Genomic DNA, 21799 nt, shown 5'->3' on the forward strand with positions numbered 1-21799 from the left:
AACGGGGGAGTGGCTAGCCGAACGCAGGGAGTGTTTGTGACGTCAAACCAGGAACTAAACGGACTGAGGTGATCGCAGTCTAGGAGTAGGTCTGGAGCTACTCAGAAACTGCATGAAATTTTTCCAGTGCAATTCTGCTAAGCTAAGATACACGCTAGGCGGCGGCCTAGCGTGTGCAATGCTGCTAAAAGCAGCTAGCGAGCGAACAACTCGGAATGAGGCGTGAAGTCCCTGTTAAATGAAGAACCCTCCCCCTGGGAGGAGGTGAAGTGACGCACTTGAAAATAAATATTATGTAGGTAACCATCGCGCTAATTGTTTGATAAAATATGTGAACGGCTCCATCAGGGCCGGTTCCTGGGCTTCTGGCGCCCTGGGCGGCATTAAGGGGCGTGGCTGCATACAGGGGGCGTGGTCAGTTACGCCCCCTGTACTGTTGTAGGATGTGCGGTGCGCGGTGACGTCATCGTGCACCGCACAGCAAAGGTCCTCTCCACGAAGGTAAACTAGACGCTAAGCGTCTAGTTCCCTTCGTGGAGAGGACCTTTGCTGTGCGGTGCGTGATGACGTCAACGCGCACCGCACATAATTACAGTGAAGGTCCTCTCCACGAAGGGAAACTAGACACGTAGCATCTAGTTTCCCTTCACAGCGGGCAGCCCACGAAGGGAAACTAGACGCGTAGCGTCTAGTTTCCCTTCACAACGGACAGCGGGCCGCGGCAGCGGGGGGCACTGCAGCAGCGGATCTTGCCATGGTGTGGCGCCCTCCGGATGGCGCCGGCGCCCTCCGGAAGGCGGCGCCCCGGGCAAAAGTCCTGCTTGCCCGTGGCAAGATCCGCTACTGGGCTCCATTTAAAAATACAACAGTATGAGAACAAAATAAAGGAGCGCTTGTGATGTAAAACGCTGATACCTGTGGATAAACAGTTATTAGGAATGTTTCACAGCACTTTTGTGTGTAATTAAGAGGCAGTGGTAGGGAAAGCTAGCCAACATCTCATAGTGTTACCAAAGTGCCGCTCTCACCCACCAAACCGCAACGCAAATGGACTCTCTGAATTACACACAAAACTTCTGATAAACATTTTTAGTAACTAGCATTTAGCATTTTACATTATAAGCGCTCCTTTATTTTGTCTTCTCACTTAAAAATAAAACCAGTGTTACCGATCAGCAAACACGCAGAGTTCTGAGAAGGATCCCAACACCCCACTACAAACCAAATGACCCAGTCCGGTAACGGCGCTGTCCAGCCAGAGGATTATAAAGGATAGGCGTAAGAGGAGATACCTGGCTTAAGGCGCAGTTTCCGCTGAGCACTGGCGAACCACGTACACGGATATAGGTGTATGGTAACATTACACATTCCAGACACGCGAGATCCCTGGACACGCCGGTTACTGTAACGCCATGAAGCACTAACAGGCTTGTTTACTAATTAATGCTAATCCTTCATATGCAGATCCTTAATTGCAGATCAGGACTTGGCAGCCAGTGCTGTGTGTAGTGTTTTGCTGATTGCTCTGACAGCGTGTTGTATGTTTGTAGAACATTTCTGATGGGAAGCGACCTCCTTTGACCATCGTCCTTATTTTGTATTTACAGGACCTGGAACACTGGAAGAAATATGTCGATTCCTTTTTCAAACACAAATTATCGCATCCCCCAGGGTTTTGCAAATCTCCTTGAGGGGCTGACCAGGGAAGTGCTGCGAGAGCAGCCGCAGGATATTCCGCTCTTTGCAGCCAAATATTTTGCAGGAATCCTTAAAAAGAAAGAGGGTGAGTGGTGACCGGCGCGTTACAGGAATTCCATCACGCAGCGCCTTGCATTGCCCGCCTGTCACGCAGCATCTCACATTGCCCACCTGTCACGCAGCATCTTACATTGCCCGCCTGTCACGCAGCATCTCGCATTGCCCGCCTGTCACGCAGCATCTCGCATTGCCCGCCTGTCACGCAGCATCTTACATTGCCCGCCTGTCACGCAGCATCTCACATTGCCCGCCTGTCACGCAGCATCTCACATTGCCCGCCCGTCATGCAGCATCTCGCATTGCCCGCCTGTCACGCAGCATCTCGCATTGCCCGCCTGTCACGCAGCATCTCGCATTGCCCGCCTGTCACGCAGCATCTCGCATTGCCCGCCTGTCACGCAGCATCTCGCATTGCCCGCCTGTCACGCAGCATCTCGCATTGCCCGCCTGTCACGCAGCATCTCGCATTGCCCGCCTGTCACGCAGCATCTCGCATTGCCCGCCTGTCACGCAGCATCTCACATTGCCCGCCTGTCACGCAGCATCTCGCATTGCCCGCCCGTCAAGCAGCGCCTCGCATTGCCCACCTGTCACGCAGCATCTCGCATTGCCCGCCTGTCACGCAGCATCTCGCATTGCCCGCCTGTCACGCAGCATCTCGCATTGCCCGCCTGTCACGCAGCATCTCGCATTTTCCTCCTGTCACGCAGCATCCGCATTTTCCTCCTGTCATGCAGCATCTTGCATTGCCCCCCGTCACGCAGCATCTCGCATTGCCCGCCTGTCACGCAGCATCTCGCATTGCCCGCCCGTCACGCAGCATCTCGCACTGCCCGCCTGTCACGCAGCGCCTCGCATTGCCCGCCTGTCACGCAGCATCTCGCACTGCCCGCCTGTCACGCAGCATCTCGCATTGCCCGCCTGTCACGCAGCATCTCGCATTGCCCGCCCGTCACGCAGCATTTTCTTTAAAATTATTTTTTATAACTAAATTATGCGGGTCGGTCCTGTTCCCCGGTCTATATGCCTTTCCGCTCGTGGAGTGGTAGCTTTTGTATTATCTGTTTTTATTGAAAAAGCAATAGCAAAAAAGCATCACATACAGTCAGCTCAAACAGCCCACACCACAACACACATTGTGACAACGCTAGCAATGGTAATCCGTGACAAGGGGGAAATGAGTACATAAAACCAGACACAAGACCAGTATACTTAATTACTAGATGATTAATCTCAGAAGAAGAACGTTTGAGCAGAAGCTAGAGAAGAGAAAATGACAGGGTGGGAAAGGGAAAAAGAAGGAGGAGAAGAAGAAGTAGGAGGAGAAGAAGGAGGAGGAGGGAAGAAAACGGAGGCATCTAAGTGAATAGTATATATTCTCCAGTGGAGTTGCGGACATGTAGGCTTTATACCAGGTATGGAGCAATGTACCCACCCATAGCTGCAAGGCATCGCCAACGTATATTAGGTGTGGTTGGGAACATAGCGTGTAGTAGGGAGGGCTGCCTATACCAGTGTATTAGGATTCTGTATTGTGTTTCCTTAACTGTCACACACGGCTAACATGAGTCTTTAGGAAGATGTTTTATCATTCCTTTTTAGATAGGGAGAAGCCTAAATCTCTCTCCCAAACCAACGCATAGGTCGGTATGGTGGTATAATGGTCTTCTTGCAGTAGAGTGTAGACACAGTATGGGAAGGGGTCTGGGGGGAGATGCAAAGCAGCTCAAAAGGAGTGAATTCCCGTATAGCAAGGCTCACTCTATTGGATGAAGTTAGAAAATGCCTAATATGCAAGAACGTCCAGAAGTCAGAGCGGAGAATGTCCCACACCTGATGTGGTCACCTGCTAACCCACCCCAGAAACACCCGCATTTGGGAAAGTGAGAGGGAGTTAGGCCTGGGGAGAAGCTGGGGTTCGCAATGAATGACGTCAAGGGGCCAAAGACAGATGAAATGGAGGGGAGATGTCGTAAGGTTTTCCAAAGGGAAAGTGAAATCGTTGGGTGAGAAGACACCATTTTAGGGAAAGTGGGAAGCCACAGGATGATCTCCAAATGTTGTTGACTCTTGGATTTTTCTTTGCACCAAAAAGGTCCAACGGCAACTAGCACCCTTCTCACGGAATAGGACTGACCTCTTTGTTTGCAATATGCTATATAATAAATGTTACATTCACACAAAGCAACATTAAATCTGTTCCTAGTGACTGGATAGGCTGCATCTGCAGTGATGTCACTGGTTCCTAGAGAAACAGATAAGCTGCACTCTCAGTGATGTCACTGGTACCTAGTGACTGGATAGGCTCAGGGCCGTCTTTTCGTATGAGCTCAATAGGCACTTGCCCAAGGGCCCCAAGAGTATGAGGGACCTAGTTTGATAGCTGAGGGTCCCCTCTTTCCAGGAGTACCAGATTTTTGAAAATCGGCCCTGGGGAACCGGAGATATCCAACTTCAAAGCAGTGGTCCCCATCCAAGACTGTTACTTGCTCTTCCCAGCAAGGTATCTCGGGTTCTGTCTGACTTAGTTTTTCTGAGGGTATGTTCTAAAAGCTGTGACTCTCCCCTTTCAATGGACACTGGCAGCTTGTCTCTACTATGCCCAGAACCAGAGATATCAGCCTCCAAGCTGCTGGTCCCTGCTCCAGCTCCACACGCCTAGTATGCAGATTTATATTTTCATTGATGGATTGTTCTGGCTCCTGAACTCTGATCCACAAGTCCTCAGAACCTCCTGATAGGTGGAACTCTCTAGATGATTATCACATGCAAAGCTAAACAATCTATTTCCATAAACTGGAAATTTTATGAATATTAAGCCCACTCCACTATCCACACCTCCCATACGTATTAATCACCCTAATACCCTGGAAGTCATGCATTCAGCCCAATGCCCCCCTCTACAGTTTAGTGTTCTCCCTTCCACCCCATCTGTGAAGTAAAGGAGTAATTAGCAGATATTACTGCTCCAGGGCCTACATGCTGAGCGGAAGATAGAACACCCCCTGCCACCCACGGGACATCAAAGCTGCACTGATAGCACCACCCACCTCTACTGCTGGCGGATGGGTAGGGGGCCCAGTGCATCGCTGTGCCCAGGGGCCTACACTGCTGTTAAGACGGCCCTGGATAGGCTGTACTCTCAGTGATGTGACTGGATAAGCTGCACTCTCAGTGATGTCACTGGCTACTAGTGACTGGATAGGCTGCACTTTCAGTGATGTAATTGGTTCATGGTGACTGGATAGGCTGTGTTTGCAGTGATGTCACTGTTTCCTAGTGACTGGATAAGGCTGCGCTTTCAGTGATGTAAATGTTCCTTAGTGAATGGATAGGCTGCACTCTCAGTGATGTCACTGATTCTTATTGAATGAGTAGGGTGTGCTCTCAGTGATGTCACTGGCTCCTAGTGACTGGATAGGCTGCATTCTCAGTGATGTCACTGATTCCTAGTGACTGGATAGGCTGCATCTGCAGTGATGTCACTGGTTCCTAGAGAAACAGATAAGCTGCACTCTCAGTGATGTCATTGGTTCCTAGTGACTGGATAGGCTGCACTCTCAGTGATGTCACTGGCTCCTAGTGACTGGATAGGCTGCACTCTCAGTGATGTCACTGGTTCTTATTGAATGAGTAGGGTGTGCTCTCAGTGATGTCACTGGCTCCTAGTGACTGGAAAGGCTGCACTTTCAGTGATGTAATTGGTTCATGGTGACTGGATATGCTGTGTTTGCAGTGATGTCACTGGTTCCTAGTGACTGGATAGGCTGCATTCTCAGTGATGTAATTGGTTCGGATAGGCTGCACTCTCTCAGTGATGTCACTGGTTCCTAGTGACTGGATAGGCTGCGCTTTCAGTGATGTAATTGGTTCCTAGTGAATGGATAGGCTGCACTCTCATTGATGTCACTGGCTCCTTGGGGTAAATTTACTAAGATGGGAGTTCTGTTTAAGATGGGATGTTGCCTATAGCAACCAATCAGATTCCAGGTATTATCTTTTAGAAGGTGCTAGATAAATGAGAAGTTGTAGCAACGAATCAGATTATACTTCTCATTTATCTAGCACCTTCTAGAAGATAATACCTGGAATCTGATTGGTTGCTACAGGCAATATTCCATCTTAAATAGAACTCCCATCTTAGTAAATTTACCACCTAGTGACTAGATAGGTTGCACTCTCAGTGATGTCACTGGCTCCTAGTGAATGAATAGGCTGCACTCTCAGTGATGTGATTGGTTCCTAGTGAATGGAGAGGCTGCACTCTCAGTGATGTCACTGGTTCTTAGGGAATGGATAGACTGCACTCTCAGTGATGTCACTGGTTCTTAGGGAATGGATGGGCTGCACTCTCAGTGATGTCACTGGTTCTTAGGGAATGGATGGGCTGCACTCTTAAGGAATATATACAGTATGATGCACTCTCATGGATTCTGTGTGTAAGAGTGTTAACAGCTTTAAAAGCTTTGTCTTAAAACTGGCTCCATGTCTTCAGAAGTGTCAGAACTGGGAAGTTACTCAGTAGTTAGTTTAGGAAATTCAGGGATGGGAAACCTGCGGCCCTCCAGCTGTTGTTGAACTACACATCCCAGCATGCCCTGCAACAGTTGTAGCATGGCCAAATAACAAAACTGTAGCAGGACATGTTGGTATTTGTAGTTCAACAACAGCTGGAGTTCCGCAGGTTCCACACCCCTGGTAGTAATGAAGGCATTAAGTGTTATGTAGTCACTGGAAATGTTACAGCAGGCACCATATTACAGAGCAGAGTCAGAGTGTGTGTGGTATTATGTACAGAGGGCAGGGAAGTCTGCGCTATAGTGTAGTGGTATTATGTACAGAGGGCAGGGAAGTCTGCGCTATAGTGTAGTGTTATTATGTACAGAGGGCAGGGAAGTCTGCGCTATAGTGTAGTGGTATTATGTACAGAGCGCAGGGAAGTCTGCACTATAGTGTAGTGGTATTATGTACAGAGGGCAGGGAAGTCTGCACTATAGTGTAGTGGTATTATGTACAGAGGGCAGGGAAGTCTGCGCTATAGTGTAGTGGTATTATGTACAGAGGGATGGGAAGTCTGCGCTATAGTGTAGTGGTATTATGTACAGAGGGCAGGGAAGTCTGCACTATAGTGTAGTGGTATTATGTACAGAGGGCAGGGAAGTCTGCATTATAGTGTAGTGGTATTATGTACAGAGGGCAGGGAAGTCTGCGCTATAGTGTAGTGGTATTATGTACAGAGGGCAGGGAAGTCTGCGCTATAGTGTAGTGGTATTATGTACAGAGGGCAGGGAAGTCTGCGCTATAGTGTAGTGGTATTATGTACAGAGCGCAGGGAAGTCTGCACTATAGTGTAGTGGTATTATGTACAGAGGGCAGGGAAGTCTGCACTATAGTGTAGTGGTATTATGTACAGAGGAATGGGAAGTCTGCGCTATAGTGTAGTGGTATTAGGTACAGAGGGCAGGGAAGTCTGCGCTATAGTGTAGTGGCATTATGTGTAGAGGGCAGGGAAGTCTGCGCTATAGTGTAGTGGTATTGTGTACAGAGGGCAGGGAAGTCTGCGCTGTAGTGTAGTGGTATTATGTGTAGAGGGCAGGGAAGTCTGTGCTATAGTGTAGTGGTATTATATACAGAGGGCAGGGAAGTCTGCGCTATAGTGTAGTGGTATTATCTACAGAGGGCAGGGAAGTCTGCGCTATAGTGTAGTGGTATTATGTACAGAGGAATGGGAAGTCTGCGCTATAGTGTAGTGGTATTATGTACAGAGGGCAGGGAAGTCTGCGCTATAGTGTAGTGGTTGATAAAGCCTAATATTTATCCTATATTAAACACTATAAAAGGTTAAGAGACACAGTACGCAATTGGCGTATGGGGTACCGTAAGGGTACGCACTTAGCGTAGCATACGCTCGGCCGTGATCGAGACGCACATGCGGCACGCTCGCTCACAGCTTAATGCGTGGTGTCGAGCACGCTATAGGCGAGCGACTACCGTAATGCTACGCTACTAGCGTAGCGTACGCTCGAGACCACGAGGAGATCACGAGCGGCGCAGACGCTTACAAGATGGCAATCAGTAAACCTTGAATGTAACACACAGAAAGGATACTCTTATACTGTAAATCTTGTACTGGAGCACTGTAGCAATATAACGCTGCTTGACCTTGTTAATACTAAAGCTGTTTGAGCGATCGTGACGCTCTTATTACCCACTGCAATGTAATGAACACACGATACCGTGCTAAGGATCCAACACCTTTACTAACGAGCTTTTAGTTATATCGAAAAGAGAAACAGTTAACAAGTCATACACTACAGGCTAACATATAATTCTAACAGGATATCTAGACAGAAATATACGCAAATAGTAAACAATCGCAAATACAAATACATAGACTAAGAATGAATGGCTAACATTACACGGGTAACAAAGTGGCAACAGAGAAACATACCATACGGGGAACACGCAGGCGCAACCGGAATCCAGTCCTCCAATTATCAGCGATAACTGTTGAAGAGAGAGTACTGGCCGGTCTGGGGACAGTGACCCTTATATACACAACATACAGTGTACTTCAAAGGGCCCTACAACCTTATTGTTCATTGGACACAGGAATGTCTCTCTGCACTATATCAAAAGGTCATAGGTTAGTTTGAACAGGTGGGTTGTGACTATTTCAAACAGCTCAGGTGGGTGGGAATCTCCAAATTCCCGCCGCATGGATAATGAACTGCAAATATAGAATATGTCCAGAAACTACTAATGGCCATAACTACACGCAGGAGCGATTAATCTTTACCTAACCAACACCGGATTATTTCTATTAAAATACTCTTCGGTTAGGTACCAGACACCACTGTTCAATGTTAAACAGACCCTTTGTACCACGCAAAGAGGGATTCCCAAGTCCGTGAACAAGTCACATTAAACAAACTTACAGTTATTACTAAAGGGAACATTACCTATAAAACATGCTATTTGGTTCTATCATTAAACGATTGAGTCGCCCGCTAGACGCACACAAAGTCTACCGTAAATGCACATACCACGCGCTCGAGCGCATGGCCGAGGCGCCATGGCGGCTGCGAGTATCCGCACGCACGGGAGAGAATGTGCACGTGCAGCAGGCACGCGCATGAGGTGAATATATGGCAACGTGCAGCGTGATATTTTTCTGACTTTGACAGTCCACCCTTTGGCAGTCACCAATAACTGCCACTTCCTAAAACAGTTCAAAAAGAGAAAAATATATGTCATGTATAATACATTTCTATGATTGGGTAAGGGAGAAGAGAAGAAGGTGGGAAAAAGGTATGACCTAGTGAGATAGTAGAAGCATGTATGTATGAGTCCATGTTTGAGGGGTCATGTATCATCGTGCCGTACGTGTTTTAAATCAAGCTTCGAGGTATTGCGAAGTATACATTTGAATTCCTTCTTATCCCGTGGTACGGGTCTGTGGATGGGCTGTCAAACTTTACCGAGCTCTTTTCGGCTTTTGGTTGCAACAAAATGGGGGAGCACATTTTAGTTGATGATACATGAATGGGGGGGATATGTGAGTGCTGATATCTGTGCCTGTATTCCCTATCGACTATGTGTGTCTTTACCTGAAGGTTGTAGAGATGAAGATAAGAAGCAATTATGGTAAATGCAATCATAAACTATGTGAGTTTAATGTACATTTGCCGATTGAGGTCTTGTCTGATGTCTTGTCTCGATGTACATGTTGACTGTAGTCTCCCGATGCTTTTGCTATAATTGCTTGAGCAAAAAGCTTTCTCAATGTCCATAGACTTACAAAAATGTTGGGCTATCGTAAAATTTTAAAATCGCTAGGGATATTGGGGGTCTATGGCATTGTCCATCAATGGTCTGTGTAAAAGGTTGTCAAATTCTTCTTCCAAGCGGATGTCTTTGTACCTTGGAGGAAAACAAAGGAGAAACGGGTGAAAGAAACGGACCGTGGAATCACATTTTCATCACAACATTGTCTCTATCGTTGGGTCATAAATCAAATTAGTCGTTGTTATTGTAGTATCTTCACTTCTTAAACTCATCACTCGGGCACTACGTTTATACTTCGTTAAAACCCGAACGCATCTAAATATCAGACCGACCAATATGATGACACCCAGAATACACAAAAGAAACTTCCGTACATCCATGAATATACCTTGGGCCCATTCTCCTAAACCAGAGAACCAATTTCGTGGGTTCAACCATGACACCCAACTGGTCAGCTCATTACCCACAGCGGCAAGGGTGAGATTGTGTTTCCTTCGGAACTCCCATTTTAATTGCAAGATGTCATCCATCTTTTGGTCTATGACCTCGGCTGGGTCCTCCGTGCTGTTTGTAATATACGTGCAACACTTTATTCCATATTGAGTCGCTAGGGTAACACAATACCCGCCTGTCACAGCTGTGAGATAATTGAGAATCATCCTATGCTGAACCAGTTCCGTTTTGTAGGCTTGTAACTCTATCCCAGTGTACCTGAAGGTGTCGTCATACATTTCGGTGATATTGTCTAATAAATTTGCAAGCGCAGATATATATTTATAATTTATCACTCCTCTAGCGGTACGAGTGATATCTAACGCGATTAGAAATTGAATCCCGGTGGATTCATGGATCAGGTCAGAGGCCGGATGCTCTGTTCTTTCTATCAGGTGCCGTTTAACAATGTGCTCGTAATGAGTGTGAGTATAAGGAGCTTGGGCACTGCGGTGAATATCTTTCATTTTCGTGTGGGATACAGTCATTACCTCAGGCAGTACTTTTCCAATATAACATAACCCTTCTGAGTTTGGGGCAAGCCACTTATACGCCTTCCTCCCGCATATGAAGTATGCATCATCGGGGAGAACATATGGGACGGAGTGTGACATAACCATATTACAGATTTTCCATGTGAACTCCCCTAACCCTAATTCTTCCATCTGTTTAGTACACGTATCAGTTTGTACGATCTGTGCACAGTATCCTGGTGATACTTCTCCAACTCGCATGATCCTACTTCCTAAGGTGTACCTATACCGAAAGAATTTCCTATGGTCGGCTATCTGGCGTATAAGTTCTGTGTCTATGGGCAATCTGTCGGCTCTATGTGAGAATGTCATGGTTTGGTTACTCCATGACACTTCCCAATTTCCCGGCTTTCGGGGATTGGAAATGTTAAAGCACACTAAGGACCTATCCACATGATATTGATGGAGCTTCAAACTAGGAGGACTAGAGATATTAAACCTCTTGTCCACTGGCCTCCCACCACTTAGCTCAAGTACCTCTCCTACAGTTAAAGGGAATGGTACTAATCCTGATTTACTATGGCCTTGTGGTACTTGAGAGCATACCCAACAGTCTGTCTGGTTTAACACTTTACCCACTAAGGAGTGATAGTCACTCAATGGATGCCGGTCCATGTGGACATTAAAACTGGACTGACATTTCTTTATGCACCCATCCTCAACTATATTGTCACAATGCCTACAGATGCAGTTCTCTTCAGCTAACAATCCTTCACAATTCCTTCTATTGTCAATGCTATCAGATCGTTTTCTGATACTCGCCTTTACTCGGTGATTATGTTGTTCTTGGAAAACTACGCCTGCATCCTGGTAATCAGAACCCATTCCTGATCCTTCCTCGACCTCCATGGTACTCTCACCGAAACAGACTGCTCTGGTCAACATCATGGTCAACAGGAAAATCCGGATCACAGTCTCTTGGGGCAAGTCCATCTTATAGGAGGAAATCGAGAAAAATGAGAAGGGGGAAAGAAATAATTGAGGGAGATGGGATGGGAGGTGGAGAAAAACAATAAAAAGGAACAGGGGATCGACAACTGCCTCCGATCTTATTATTCTCAATGCTCAGGTGCCGTTTCACTCTTCCTGGAACAGACACTCCAGTGATACAACTTCCTCTACCGTCTGTTCTTTATCACGAGACCTCTCTGGATCAGCAACCTTCTTACAATGGGACGAATGAACCCAAGTCTCTCTCTCGGCAACCTTCAATGCTGTCGTGCTAATCAATAAGACTTGGTATGGTCCTTCCCATCTGTCAATAAGGCAACCTGAGCGTAGAAAATTCCGTATCATTACATAATCCCCAGGTTCAGTGTCATGACAATTACTATCTGGCAGATCAGGAATCACCAACTTCAAATTATCATTCTGATTCCTTAGCTGTTTACTCATCTTAACCAAGTACTTTACAGTCACTTCATTGTTACACTTTAAATCATCCTGAGGGTTAATCATAACATGCGGTTGTCGACCAAACAGAATTTCAAAGGGGGACAGATTAAGAGGGGACCTGGGAGTGGTTCTGATGCTGTATAGTACAATGGGCAAAGCTTCTGGCCATGTCAATCCTGTTTCTGCCATAACTTTGCTCAATTTATTTTTAATAGTGCTGTTCACTCTTTCTACCTTCGCACTCGCCTGGGGGCGGTATGGAGTGTGCAGCTTACTATTAATTCCCATCAACTTACACATTCCTTGAAAGACATCACCTGTAAAATGGGTACCCCTATCACTTTCAATTATTCTAGGGATACCGTATCTACACACAAATTCCTGCACAATTTTCTTAGCAGTAAACATAGCGGTATTTGTGGCCGCAGGAAATGCTTCGACCCAATTTGAAAACACATCTATACAAACTAGTACATACTTCAAATTTCGACAAGGGGGTAATTGTATGAAATCAATTTGTATTACCTGGAAAGGGCCATCTGTTGGAGGGATATGAGATGGTTCTGTTGGTATTGCCTTTCCGATATTCTTCCTCAAGCAGGTAAGACATGTCATTGCTCTCTTACCCGCATGGGAGGAAAATCCTGGGGCGCACCAATAAGCTCTTACTAGCTTACACATCCCTTCTTTGCCTAAATGAGTCAGCCCGTGTGCTGCTTCCGCTAGACTTGGAAGGTATGCTCTTGGTGCCACTGGTTTACCATGTCCATCTGTCCAGAGTCCTGAGGACTCCTGGTCATATCCTTTTGACCTCCAAACTGCCTTTTCCTGTGGGGAACACAAATTTTGCATTTCACACAATTTCTGTGTGTTTACAGTATTAAATACCATCAGTTGTGTGATGTCTGTCTGGGGGTACCGGCTGCTAATTTAGCAGCTTCGTCTGCTCGGCTGTTACCAAGTGATACCGGATCTTGGCTATATGTGTGAGCTTTACACTTGATAACAGCCACTCTGTCGGGTTCCTGTATCGCTGTTAGAAGTCTTTTGATGTGAGCTGCATGCGCTACCGGTGTACCAGCTGCCGTCATGAAATTTCTGAGGCGCCATAGGGCTCCGAAATCATGGACTACCCCGAAGGCGTATCTAGAATCGGTATAGATATTGGCTGACTTTCCCTTAGCCAATTCACATGCTCTGGTTAGGGCAACCAGTTCAGCAACCTGGGCTGAGTGAGGTGGGCCTAGCGGTTCCGCTTCTATGGTGCCTTGGTCATCTACGACTGCGTATCCAGTACACAAGTCTCCCGAGTCCGTCTGTCTGTGACAACTACCGTCAGTGTAGAAAGTAAAATCTACATCTTCCAGTGGGTTGTCACTGATGTCAGGCCTTGCCGTGAAATTTTGGGTCAAATATTCCATACAATCATGTGTGTCATTCTCTGTATTAAATCCTCCTTCACCATTACTCTCATCCTCCACCCTTTGTGCCTGTCCAGGCACACCTGGGAGATACGTTGCAGGATTTAATGCGCTGCATCTCCTTATGGTAATGTTTACGGGGGCCATCAATGCCAATTCCTATCTTGTAAACCGCGCTGATGAGACGTGTCTGGTTTGGGCAGAATTTAGTAAGGCTGACACTGCATGTGGTGTATGAATTGTGAGGTTGTGTCCTAGCACTACATCTTCGCTTTTTGTAACTAGCAATGCTATCGCTGCAACACTTCGCAAGCATGTGGGGAGGGATCGCGCTACCGTGTCAAGCTGGGCGCTGTAGTTAGCTACCGGCCTGCTGGCATCACCATGCTTCTGGGTTAGGACACCTGCTGCGCACCCAGCACTCTCTGTTCCGTACAGCTCAAAGGGTTTCCCATAGTCTGGCATACCTAATGCTGGTGCCTGCGTTAGGCACTGTTTAAGTCTCTCAAATGCCATCTCAGATTAGTCTGTATGCGAAATCCGATCAGGTTTGTTTGATGAGACCATCTCCTGCAAAGGTAATGCTAGTATGGAAAAGCCTGGGATCCAGTTACGGCAATACCCACACATTCCTAAAAACGTTCTAATCTGTTGCTGGGTTTGTGGCAGGGTCATGTCACGAATTGCTTGAACTCTATCAGCGGTCAGGTGTCTCAGTCCTTGTGTTAGACAGTGTCCCAAATACTTCACACGAGTCTGGCATAATTGTAACTTGTCTTTGGAAACCTTGTGTCCTGTGTCTGAAAGATGAAACAGGAGCTGTTTCGTATCTCTCAGGGACGCTTCCAGTGAATCTGAACACAGTAGTAAATCGTCCACATACTGGATCAATACTGATCCACTCTCTGGTTGGAAAGACTGTAAACAATCATGCAGGGCTTGTGAGAAGATACTTGGACTGTCTATGAAACCTTGTGGTAAGCGAGTCCATGTGTATTGAACTCCTCTGTATGTGAATGCAAATAAGTATTGGCTGTCAGTGTGTAGAGGTACCGAGAAGAAAGCGGAGCAGAGGTCAATCACAGTGAAAAATTTGGCAGTGGGAGGGATTTGCATTAGGATGACAGCTGGATTAGGCACTACGGGGAATTGACTCTCAACTATTTTGTTGACCCCTCTTAGATCCTGCACTAATCTATAACCCCTCCCCCCACTCTTTTTAACAGGGAAGATGGGACTATTGGCAGTGCTGGACGTCCTTACCAGAATGCCCTGTTGTAGCAAGCGCTCTATTACAGGGTAAACTCCTAACTCCACCTCTGGCTTCAGAGGGTACTGTGGGATTTTTGGAGCTATCCTACCATCTTTTACTTGCACAATTACTGGGGCTACATTTGCCATCAATCCAGTGTCTTGCCCATCCTTGGTCCAAAGTGATTCCGGTATCTGGGAAATCATTTCTTCTACCCTGGACGGACACCTATTTACAACAACAGTGTGTGACATTAATCTTGTTGGGGAGTCTAACATATCTTGTGCTTCCTGAGCGTGGTTTTCGGGTATGTCCAAGAACACACCTTCAGGAGTACAATATATGACGCATCCCATTTTGCACAGTAAATCTCTCCCTAAGAGATTAGTCGGAGCCGATGCAGCCAGCAGAAAAGAATGCTTGGTATGCAAAGGCCCTATCGTAACCTCTGTTGGTTTGCTTAAAGGGTATTGTCGTACTACTCCTGTTACTCCCATGGCTGGAATTGTTTTACCAGTGGTTCTCATGCCTACGGTCGAATTTATCACTGACTTGGCCGCCCCCGTATCTACAAGGAAATTTAGATATTTACCAGCTACATCAATTGTAACCTCGGGTTCACTTCCAAGGCTTGCAATCAATTTCACTGGCTGCAGATTACAGGTGTGACCACACCCCTATGGTGCGTGGTGACCTCCCTGCATTGCAGTGGCTGCTATTACCTGTGAAGGGGGTAAATGGGTATTATCAGAGACTTGCCAGTCTCGTTTTGGGGGATACCTTCTTGTTTCCCCTGCGTGTGGCTCATAGCTCCGTCTCTGCGGTCCTTGATCCCAATTTCGTATGTCATGTCGTTGTCTAGGGTTTTTATGTGCATTATGTGAGTTATTTGTACAGTTACGTGCAAAATGTCCTTCCCTGTTACAATTGTAACATTTTACCACATACGGCTTACCACCAGGGGTCTGTGATCGGGACTGAGGCGGCCTTGTTGTAAGGGCCTGGATACTTATTGCCATCAGTCTATCACTTTGTGACTCCCTGCGTCTTGTGATGTTCCTGTCGTGCCCAACAGCAGTCTCTCTTAAGGCGGCCACCGACATACCTCTCCAGTTAGGTTGAGTAGTTTGTACTCTACTCCTTAATACCTCCTTTAAACCGTCCATCAAGACGGACACCGCTACCTCTCTATGGTGTACATTTGCCTCAATGTCCACGATCCCAGTATATTTAGCCATTTCCTCCAATGCCCTGTGGAAATAGTCAGGGGCAGTTTCCCCTTCCATTTGTTTAATGGAGAATATTTTGTTCCATTTTACTACAGCTGGGAAGTATATTCCCAACTGCAGATTGATTCTGGTTACATTGTCTTGATTATATTCGTCCGTAAGGGGTACCTCCTCATCTAATTTACAGTCGGCTATAAACTTTATGGGGTCAATACTAGAGGGCAGACATGCCCGCAGTAGTGTCCGCCAATCTTTGTTGTTAGGTTCAGTGGAGTTACCTAGGTCCTTAATGAACCTCTGGCATGCGGCTAAATCTTTTCTGGGATCAGGAAATTCAGACAAAATTGTTCTTAATTCTGCTCGGGACCAGGGACAGTGCATAGCAATATTCCTAATGGGTGTGGCTCCATTTGTGTCAGTCTTACCATTGGGGACCGCTATTACTCTAACAGGGTTAATATTAATTACTTCACTCTGGTTTGATTCTTCTGTGTATGGTGCAATAGTTTCAGCATATTGTACAGTGCCGTACTTACCTGTAGACACAACCTCACCTGTCCCTGAGCTATGGGATTTAGATGCCAATCTTACTGGTTGGGCGATGCCCACTGAAGTATCGCTTATGGTGGCCGCTAGAGAGAGAGCTGAAATCGTAGTGGGCTCATCTTCTTGGTCGTATTCCTGGGGGAAGTTTAACATAGGATACAACTTGCATGGGTTAGCGTTAGTATCAACATTTGCATTAACTTTTATCTTAACCTTATCACTACTACATTGATTAAGTGCACTCTTATCGTACACCCGCATGTCATTCTCTGTAGCCACTTTGTCCCCTACTATGTATGGTGGTGGTGCCGTTGCTACTAGATTTCTACCAGGATTTGGAATTGCTTTCTGAGCTAATTCCTGTTGTATTTCACTTTCCTGTTGCCATATCTGTAAACAATCATAATGTCTAATCCTTTGCTTTGCAGATTTTATTAGACCTATCCTTTTTCTTAGATTCTGCAATACATCAGGGTTCAGACTGACTACCCGGGGAAACTGTTCCCCATCATCCTCTGTCATACGTTCCCATTCTTTGCATAATACCTGTGTGTGTGATCCGTATTTTTCACACATTATATACCGTGCGGACCCTTTGGGCCAGCAACTACCAACGTGAACCCTTGTTGGACGTCCCTTCTTTGAACAACTGGCCCCCATCGTTTGCAGATATTGCTGTCTTAGCTAATTCTTACAAACAGACCAACTTGCCCGCGGTAAGGCGACGGTGAAAGTTCAACTAGTGCCTTCACTCACTTCCGTCCTGTAACCTCTATATACTGGGGCGCGTGGGAGTATGCTACCCTCCCCAGTAAGTATTGGTTGTTAGAGATTTCCTGAGTGAACAGCGAAACTCCCTTAAAATAACAAACACCTACACAAATCACGTTAGAATGTACAAATAGCGTTTATGATCCCACAGTAAATTGTTGATGGGTATCAAGGTAACAAACTAGTGCACACAATTACGTGCGGTACAGTCGCACTGCGTATAAGTAACTATTACTTATCCGCCTTACGACCAGCGGAATCGGTTGTTTAGGCTGCGAAACCTTCAGCCGGAGCTTTAACTTGACTATATGGGTGCTACGCCAAACCCCCGGGGCTGCGCTTAAATACCTCGCAGTCCTTTTGTCTGCGGAAACTACTTGCTCCTTTACCTTATACAATTTTAACGCGGGTGAGCTGGTCCCACGCCACCAAGTGTCCACTCACCTGATGTGGTCTCCGACGGGATCCCGATTTGTGGGTTCACAAAAATAATACCTTAAGTTCCACACTCACTCCTACTCACTCATATACACACTGATCTTTTTCTGTACAGAAATTCCTATCATACAGGTAGGGGTCTAATCCCTGGGTTTTGCAGTAGAAAAGGGTTTTCTTTTAACTAATCCTTTTTTTGGGGAAAAACTGAACAACCGTGTGCTATTATCAGGTGGCTGTACTATACCGCCCACTCTAAACAAGGTTATTGTGTGATTTGAGTCTCAGTGGGCGTATCCGTACGCTCCGTTGCGTAAAACACGCCGCGTGCGTATGCCTTTGCGTCACGTACGTGATTTCGCACGTTGTCCGAGACACGTATGCACAAAGTGCGGATATGCCCACAGCGACACAATTAACACGCTTCTATCAATGTAAACGATATTCAGCTATGATCGCTTACCGTACACCACACAGTATTTGCTATGCTGTGTGCGTGTCCTTTACAATTATTCCCTTAAAAATTATCCTATTTAATCTCAACTAAATAGCACCAGATTTCTTCAGCACGTGTCTAATAATCAATTCTAATGGCAACAAGAAAGTGAGCTGCAACAATGTAGATGTGTGCGTGCATGTGTGTGTGCGTATGCAAAAACAGAAATAAACAGTTTTAAAAGATACTAACGTATTGTTCTTACCTCCGGTTCCGGATTCCACCCCAGCACTCCTACAACGTAGCGTAACAGACGCTCATCTAGTCAGCACCACTGTATCCCTCACCACCAATACGGATACGAAGGGATACTGCGTTCCCGCCCTTTGCTGACAGATAAAGTCTGATTACAGTAGTGAGGATATGTGGAGGACGGACGAGCCCTCAATTGATAAAGCCTAATATTTATCCTATATTAAACACTATAAAAGGTTAAGAGACACAGTACGCAATTGGCGTATGGGGTACTGTAAGGGTACGCACTTAGCGTAGCATACGCTCGGCCGTGATCGAGACGCACATGCGGCATGCTCGCTCACAGCTTAATGCGTGGTGTCGAGCACGCTATAGGCGAGCGACTACCGTAATGCTACGCTACTAGCGTAGCGTACGCTCGAGACCACGAGGAGATCACGAGCGGCGCAGACGCTTGCAAGATGGCAATCAGTAAACCTTGAATGTAACACACAGAAAGGATACTCTTATACTGTAAATCTTGTACTGAAACACTGTAGCGATATAACGCTGCTTGACCTTGTTAATACTAAAGCTGTTTGAGCGATCGTGACGCTCTTATTACCCACTGCAATGTAATGAACACACGATACCGTGCTAAGGATCCAACACCTTTACTAACGAGCTTTTAGTTATATCGAAAAGAGAAACAGTTAACAAGTCATACACTACAGGCTAACATATAATTCTAACAGGATATCTAGACAGAAATATACGCAAATAGTAAACAATCGCAAATACAAATACATAGACTAAGAATGAATGGCTAACATTACACGGGTAACAAAGTGGCAACAGAGAAACATACCATACGGGGAACACTCGCAGGCGCAACCGGAATCCAGTCCTCCAATTATCAGCGATAACTGTTGAAGAGAGAGTACTGGCCGGTCTGGGGACAGTGACCCTTATATACACAACATACAGTGTACGTCAAAGGGCCCTACAACCTTATTGTTCATTGGACACAGGAATGTCTCTCTGCACTATATCAAAAGGTCATAGGTTAGTTTGAACAGGTGGGTTGTGACTATTTCAAACAGCTCAGGTGGGTGGAAATCTCCGGATTCCCGCCGCATGGATAATGAACTGCAAATTTAGAATATGTCCAGAAACTACTAATGGCCATAACTACACGCAGGAGCGATTAATCTTAACCTAACCAACACCGGATTATTGCTATTAAAATACTCTTCGGTTAGGTACCAGACACCACTGTTAAACCTTAAACAGACCCTTTGTACCACGCAAAGAGGGATTCCCAAGTCCGTGAACAAGTCACATTAAACAAACTTACAGTTATTACTAAAGGGAACATTACCTATAAAACATGCTATTTGGTTCTATCATTAAACGATTGAGTCGCCCGCTAGACGCACACAAAGTCTACCGTAAATGCACATACCACGCGCTCGAGCGCATGGCCGAGGCGCCATGGGCGGCTGCGAGTATCCGCACGCACGGGAGAGAATGTGCACGTGCAGCAGGCACGCGCATGAGGTGAATATATGGCAACGTGCAGCGTGATATTTTTCTGACTTTGACATGGTATTATGTACAGAGGGCAGGGAAGTCTGCGCTATAGTGAAGTGGTATTATGTGCAGAGGGCAGGGAAGTCTGCGCTATAGTGTAGTGGTATTATGTACAGAGGAATGAGAAGTCTGCGCTATAGTGTAGTGGTATTATGTACAGAGGGCAGGGAAGTCTGCGCTATAGTGTAGTGGCATTATGTACAAAGGGCAGGGAAGTCTGCGCTATAGTGTAGTGGTATTATGTACAGAGGGCAGGGAAGTCTGCGCTATAGTGTAGTGGCATTATGTGTAGAGGGCAGGGAAGTCTGCGGTATAGTGTAGTGGCATTATGTACACAGAGATGGGAAGTCTGTGCTATAGTGTAGTGGTATTATGTACAGAGGGCAGGGAAGTCTGCGCTATAGTGTAGTGGTATTATGTACAGAGGGCAGGGAAGTCTGCGCTATAGTGTAGTGGTATTATGTACAGAGGGCAGGGAAGTCTGCGCTATAGTGTAGTGGTATTATGTACAGTGGGCAGGGAAGTCTGCGCTATAGTTTAGTGGTATTATGTACAGAGGGCAGGGAAGTCTGCACTATAGTGTAGTGGTATTATGTGTAGAGGGCAGGGAAGTCTGCGCTATAGTGTAGTGGTATTATGTACAGAGGGCAGGGAAGCCTGCACTATAGTGTAGTGGTATTATGTGTAGAGGGCAGGGAAGTCTGCGCTATAGTGTAGTGGTATTATGTACAGTGGGCAGGGAAGTCTGCACTATAGTGTAGTGGTATTATGTACAGAGGGCAGGGAAGTCTGCACTATAGTGTAGTGGTATTATGTGTAGAGGGCAGGGAAGTCTGCGCTATAGTGTAGTGGTATTATGTACAGAGGGCAGGGAAGCCTGCACTATAGTGTAGTGGTATTATGTGTAGAGGGCAGGGAAGTCTGCGCTATAGTGTAGTGGTATTATGTGTAGAGGGCAGGGAAGTCTGCGCTATAGTGCAGTGGTATTATGTACAGAGGGCAGGGAAGTCTGTGCTATAGTGTAGTGGTATTATGTACAGAGGACAGGGAAGTCTGCGCTATAGTGTAGTGGTATTATGTACAGAGGGATGGGAAGTCTGCGCTTTAGTGTAGTGGTATTATGTACAGAGGGCAGGGAAGTCTGCGCTATAGTGTAGTGGTATTATGTACAGAGGGATGGGATGTCTGCGCTATAGTGTAGTGGTATTATGTACAGAGGGCAGGGAAGTCTGCGCTATAGTGTAGTGGTATTATGTACAGAGGGATGGGAAGTCTGCGCTATAGTGTAGTGGTATTATGTACAGAGGGATGGGAAGTCTGCGCTATAGTGTAGTGGTATTATGTGTAGAGGGCAGGGAAGTCTGCGCTATAGTGTAGTGGTATTATGTACAGAGGGCAGGGAAGTCTGCGCTATAGTGTAGTGGTATTATGTACAGAGGGCAGGAAAGTCTGCATTATAGTGTAGTGGTGTTATGTACAGAGGGCAGGAAAGTCTGCATTATAGTGTAGTGGTGTTATGTACAGAGGGCAGGGAAGTCTGCGCTATAGTATAGTGGTATTATGTGTAGAGGGCAGGGAAGTCTGCATTATAGTGTAGTGGTATTATGTACAGAGGGCAGGGAAGTCTGCGCTATAGTATAGTGGTATTATGTGTAGAGGGCAGGGAAGTCTGCGCTATAGTGTAGTGGTGTTATGTACAGAGTGCAGGGAAGTCTGCGCTATAGTGTAGTGGTATTATGTACAGAGGGCAGGGAAGTCTGCATTGTAGTGTAGTGGTATTATGTACAGAGTGCAGGGAAGTCTGCGCTATAGTGTAGTGGTATTATGTACAGAGGGCAGGAAAGTTTGCATTATAGTGTAGTGGTATTATGTACAGAGGAATGGGAAGTCTGCGCTATAGTGTAGTGGTATTATGT

General features: G+C 46.2%; 1 protein-coding gene across 1 annotated transcript in view; it reads left to right on the forward strand.

Annotated features, from left to right (window-relative positions):
• LOC134966751 (uncharacterized) overlaps positions 1-21799 on the forward strand; it is a 254429-nt gene that overhangs the window by 21003 nt on the left and 211627 nt on the right. The window contains exon 2 of the mRNA XM_063943737.1: positions 1608-1783. Within this exon, the coding sequence (XP_063799807.1) occupies positions 1630-1783 (154 nt within the window). The 5' untranslated portion in view covers positions 1608-1629. The remainder of the gene's footprint in view (positions 1-1607; positions 1784-21799) is intronic.

This window comes from Pseudophryne corroboree, chromosome 10, assembly GCF_028390025.1.
Source record: "Pseudophryne corroboree isolate aPseCor3 chromosome 10, aPseCor3.hap2, whole genome shotgun sequence".
Classification (NCBI taxonomy): domain Eukaryota; kingdom Metazoa; phylum Chordata; class Amphibia; order Anura; family Myobatrachidae; genus Pseudophryne; species Pseudophryne corroboree.